Source organism: Trachurus japonicus, unplaced genomic scaffold, assembly GCF_045865225.1.
Source record: "Trachurus japonicus isolate A0001 unplaced genomic scaffold, Traja_1.0 AP030873.1".
NCBI classification, from domain to species: domain Eukaryota; kingdom Metazoa; phylum Chordata; class Actinopteri; order Carangiformes; family Carangidae; genus Trachurus; species Trachurus japonicus.
The window spans coordinates 373-5,758 of record NW_028221006.1 but is presented as its reverse complement, the minus strand read 5'-3'; the positions used below and the strand labels follow the sequence as shown (position 1 = coordinate 5,758).

The 5,386-nt window shown below is 40.0% G+C and overlaps 1 protein-coding gene across 1 annotated transcript; it reads right to left on the bottom strand.

The window, feature by feature from the left end:
- Positions 1-3,214: 3,214 nt before the first annotated feature.
- LOC146959932 (DNA repair protein RAD51 homolog A-like) lies at positions 3,215-5,136 on the bottom strand. Its single transcript, XM_085772774.1, has 3 exons — positions 4,945-5,136; positions 4,686-4,807; positions 3,215-4,041 (listed from the first exon to the last, which is right to left on the bottom strand). The coding sequence occupies exons 1-3, from the start codon at positions 5,134-5,136 to the stop codon at positions 3,918-3,920; spliced, it is 438 nt and encodes a 145-aa protein (XP_085628900.1). The 3' UTR covers positions 3,215-3,917.
- Between the last annotated feature and the right edge of the window lie 250 nt (positions 5,137-5,386).

Here is a 5,386-nt window from a genome sequence, read left to right as displayed (position 1 = left end):
TGTTTATTGTTGTTTATTGTTTTCTTTGGATCCCCATTAGTCTACATAATGATGCAGACTATTCTTCCTGGGGTCCACATTAAATCAAACACAACAATACAGTGTTTGTACAAAAGAAAAAAAAAAATTACATGAAATCATTTATCCTAAACAAGATTATAAAAATGCATATTAAGTAGTACAATGTGAATAAGTTAACACGGTCAAGAGGATGATTACATGATTATCAAATAGTTACATGATTATAGACATGACATGATCAAGAGGAGTAATGTATTTTTTTTACATGATTATAGAAGAGTATACATATGAGATAACCTAAAGCATAAATAAATGTACAACACAGGTGTAATAACATGCTTGAATTCAACTTGACATGATTGCCTATATAGTAGTAATCTATTGCAATATAATATTATGACGAAACACAGCTTCTCTCAGTTTCATTTTAAAACTGGACATTCCCGTGGTTGTGATCAAGTGTGAGGGGAGACTATTCCAGTGAGCTACAGCTCTATACATAACTGACCTTTTGAGTGCATTGGTTCTAGGTAAAGGCAAGGTGAAGTTGTTTCCTGAGGCCTGTCTAGTGCTATAACTATGTTTCACATTTGTCGGTTGAAGTTGTAAAAACAAAGAAACAGGTTTATGTGAAGTAGGCCTATAAGTCTTTCTCAAAAACATTATAAGACTATAAGCCAGTCTCTCTTCCACCAGCATCCATGTGAGACTTTTGTGCATACTCATGACACTTTCTCTGATAGAGCACCGCAGAGCAAGGCGTGCTGCCCTGTTTTGAGTTAGCTGCAGTTTAAAAAGGTCTTTCTTTGAGGCACTGGACCAAACTGTTGGGCAGTAATTCAGATGCGACAGAACTAAGGAATTAATTAATAGTTTGACAGTTGAATCATTCAGCAGGAAGGTGATTCTTCTAATATTAGAGATATTGTAACTCATTTTAGACACTATATTATTGATATGATTTGACCAAGACAAAGTTTCATCCACTGTTACTCCCAACAGTTTGGCTTCTTTGACCTGTTCTATAGCAATGCCTTGCATAGAAAGAACAGTTTAGGTTCAGACCTCAGTGCATGATTAGAGCCAATAACTATACACTTTGTTTTCAAGACATTCAGCTTTAACTTATTCTCCAAAACCCACTCTGAGGCTAGCAATAATTCATGTTGAAGTAACTTTTTCACTGATGTTATGTTATCTGTTAACATTGATTTAGAACATCTGAAGACATTTAGGTGCTACCACTTATCAATAACTGAGAGACCTGAATTATTTCCTAACAAATACAAATGGCACATTGATGAAGGATGAGAGAATTAATTTTAATTTCAGTTTCAAATGTGAGACTAACCTCTTTTCTTTTCTGTTCTAAGGATGAAGAAACGTCTAAACTGGAGTCTGAGCTTCGCGCCTTGGTCGACACTACATTTTGAACGAGTTATTTCCACTGAGGTCCAGCCGATGGAGCCACTGATTGGCTAGTGGGGCCACCCCCAATCTGTGACCATCCAATTAGATGTGCTGTGCAAACGGCACACTTAATCTTCATTCCCCTCTAATGTGGATATTGTTGTTTTGCTATCACTGTGAAATGATTTGGAGTTTACTGATGTTTATTTATTTATTTACTGCAAGCTTTATTACAGCTGATCTGAGTCGGTATCAGTGACTAATACAGGTTGTAGTGTATGTTTCAAGTTTTTAACCTTTTTTTGCTTATTTAACTGACAATAAACAGAGGTAGGTTTTATCAATGGGCAGGAACAAGCCACCTAAATGGATAATGATGATTATGATAACATTATTACCTGAGTACCAGGATGACACACACGGTTAAAAACAATAGGGGCCACTGTCCTACCTGGTGTTCAGTCTTTCCTCTAGCTCTTTCCACTACTGACCCCTGCTGGTCTCTGAGTGAGTTTGTTTAAATTTAATGTTTTCAACCTGTCTGAGTGACACTGAGTCTGGTAAAGAGTTATGTGTATGTGTTGTTTTCAATATTAAATCGACTCATGGAAATTAAAGCGTCAGTATTTGAAGTGGTTGTTGTATAACGTTGTCTACTCGCGAATCTATTCAATAAAGAAATGGTCAGCTTGAGATTTGAAGGAAGGAAATGGAGATGATGCCAACAGTTAGCCTGCCCTTGGATTTAGCAAAGTTTCATCAGTTATCAGCCTGTTGAATATCAAACACAGGCAAGCAGACAAGGGCTCCGTGGTCTGAAAAGTGACAGACAGACATCTGAACAACCAGATACCACGAGAGGGAAGATCAGATCAGTTTTTAGTTTTGCTTTTTACATTTCAGCCTTTTTTGCAGGTGTGTGTGGAGAAGTGGGAGGACTAGGGCTGACACAGGGTCAGGATTTGAAACGTGAAGGTGAGCATGATGGAAAGATGTAAAGGTGTTCATGGGGACTTGAGAATGTGACTGCTCTTATACGAATGTGGCAAGGTGAAGAGGGCCCGGGCGGGGATTGAACCCATATCTCCCGGGTAAGAGTCACGCGCGCTTACCAGTCACCCAAAGGGACAGTCCCTTGGCCAAGTAGCCAGGGCACATGATCAATTGGAGGCATAGTGACAGGACCACCACTGTCACACTAAGGTGTTTTTTTGTTTTATTTAACTAACTTCATAAGACATGGATATAAAGATGATAGAAAAAAGCAAGGACTGAAATGTTTAAACATTTATGTACAGGTTATAATACTTTGTTATGATAATGTTAACTAGGAATTCAGTCATTTTGTTCTTCATGATGACTCCTTTATGAAAAGGAATCTGTATTTATGGATTTGAAGCTAAGTGCTCTGATGTCTCAGTGAAGGTGAATCTACACAATGGAGCATCATGATGCTACTCAGACTCCAGCTCATTTCACTCAGTTTAAAACTTCATTATAGAAAAACAACCTTTCAGCATCAGTCCTGTGTTGACAGGAAAGGACACATCTGGAATGTCACCCCCAGTACAAAGCAGCTGCACTGGACCAGGTACAGATCCTCAGTAAAATGACATGGAGCCTCCTGTTTGGTTGCGACTGTCTTAATATTTGTCCCTTTGGTGGGATGTTGCCTTCATGGTCCACCACCGCCACCTACCACTCTTCCTCAGTCATGCATGTGTAACTATCCAACAATGTGGTAACAAGAGACACAATAAAATCTTAACAGCATGATGATAAGTGGATTTAATAATAAAAGAAATTTAATTTACATATAAATCATAGAGCAAACACAAGTTATAAAGACAAATGTAGTCAGCAGACAGCGGTGACTGACAGGAAATGAGAACAACACTTTACATACATGTGAGTAGGTCTTTGTAGGAAAACAATATTTTGACTGTTCACTGTGAGGCGTCCAGAGAAGACAGCAGTCAACAGAAAGAGCATGAAGAGCAAAGAAAAGATAAACCCACTCACTATTTAATACAATTGTTTTTTTTAACCTGTTACTGGTGTAACTGCAGGACTCCACTGCACTGCAACAACGAAAAGAAACTGGAGACCCACTCTCTAATTATGATTTAGCATATCCTAATTATCAGCTCTTACACTTTAAAAGTCTAATAAGTGATAAAGATGTTATTTTATGAATCTCATGAGATTTGCAGTATCTCCGAACTATGAGATACTACGTCAAAAGTGAGAGAAAATGTTGGTCTCCTTTTCCTTTTTCAGTGCATTAAACTAAACTTTTCATCCTGCTGTTGCATCACTGAGCTCCATGAAGCCAGATGTGCAGCTGGACAGTCTCAGAGTCCACGAAGGAGACGACTGATTCCATCAATCAATCATGAGGCCTTGTGTGACGGCAGCAATATGTGGCACTATAGTCCCAGAGGCAGCTTGTTTCTCAGCTCTCTGCTTCGTGCCCGTCCGTCCTCTCAGTCCTTGGCGTCGCCCACTCCGTCGGCATTGATGGCGAACATGGCTTCAGCCTCTGGTAGGCAGGGCGAGTCGTAGATCTTACAGATCCTCGTCTCTCCTCGGCCTTTCCTCAGATACAGACTGACAACAAGAAACTCTGTTTAATTGCCTTGTGTTCCCAACATTCAAATATACAATAGTCAGTTATAGTAGACATAAGAACAACCAAACTTGGTGCCAAATTTGAAGAAGTTGCCTCAAGATGTCGCTGAGCTGTTGCATTTACAATCAATAAAACAGACAGAAATAGAAGCACAACGCTGCAGCTGTCCACAGCCATCAGATGCAAAAAAAAAACAAAAAAACAAACACAATAATTTTCTGTCTATAGTGATCAATTTGACCAGATCAGATGTCCTAAGTGTCTTCTATTGTAATTACTGCCTGAAGCCCTGTGCACCTGTGTTTTTTTTGTCATTTGTTATCAATCTAAGATCAATAAAAACTTGTGAAGAAACTGCCGAGGATGAAACTGTGTCATCTGCATTGAAGTGATATTGTAATATAAACTAGAAGAAAACGGCAGCAGTCCAAGAACAGATCCCTGACAAACCCTACACTATCAGTCAGAGTATCAATGAGGTAACTACTGATTATCTCAGATCAGTTTTTGAGTTGACAGCACACAGTAAATTTAAAACCACCACTTCTGGAGAAACACCTTAAAGATGGATCTTATTGCACCATGTTGTGATAGACAACTTATCCTTCACCGTATCACTCACCGTGTGGTGGAGGCGTGGGCCATGATGTTGCCACCGATTGGTTTTTTGGGATCAGCAGAGAACATGGCTGCTCCATCCACCTGTGCTACAACCTGGTTGGTTATCACCACGGCAACACCAAACTGTTGTGACAGAGACCAGAGAGAAATCCTCAGAGCTACAGACACCTACTTCTGAAAACATCCTGGGTCAGCAGCACATCACACATGTGACTACACCAGAATAATACACATCACAGCATCCTGGGTCCAACACCCACCTCGTCGGCCAGTCTGAGCAGCATGCGGAGGAAACGTCCCAGGTGTCCCTGTCTGGCTGACAGCTCTCCTCTACCCGAGTAGTCTGTTCTGTAGAGAGCTGTGGCGCTGTCCACTATCAGCAGAGCGTACCTGACAGAGAAGGTGTGTATGTTAGCTGCACGGATACACACCAGGACCTGGATCCTGCACATTCATGTTGAAATGCCACTGCAGTGAGTGTGGACATCATCAAGACACAGATATAAAAATACAGAGAAGAGCTGAGTGCTTAAATTTAGCATGGTTAAAAAAAAACCTTAAAGCAGAAGTAAGCGATATTTTTGTGTTAATATAAGTCTTAAATAGTTATATTTTCCGACAGCAATCACTTACATAGAGTGTTTGGACTGAAACACGGGTCTGTCAGTCCCTCTGCTCTGCTCTGAGCCGAAGAGAAAACTT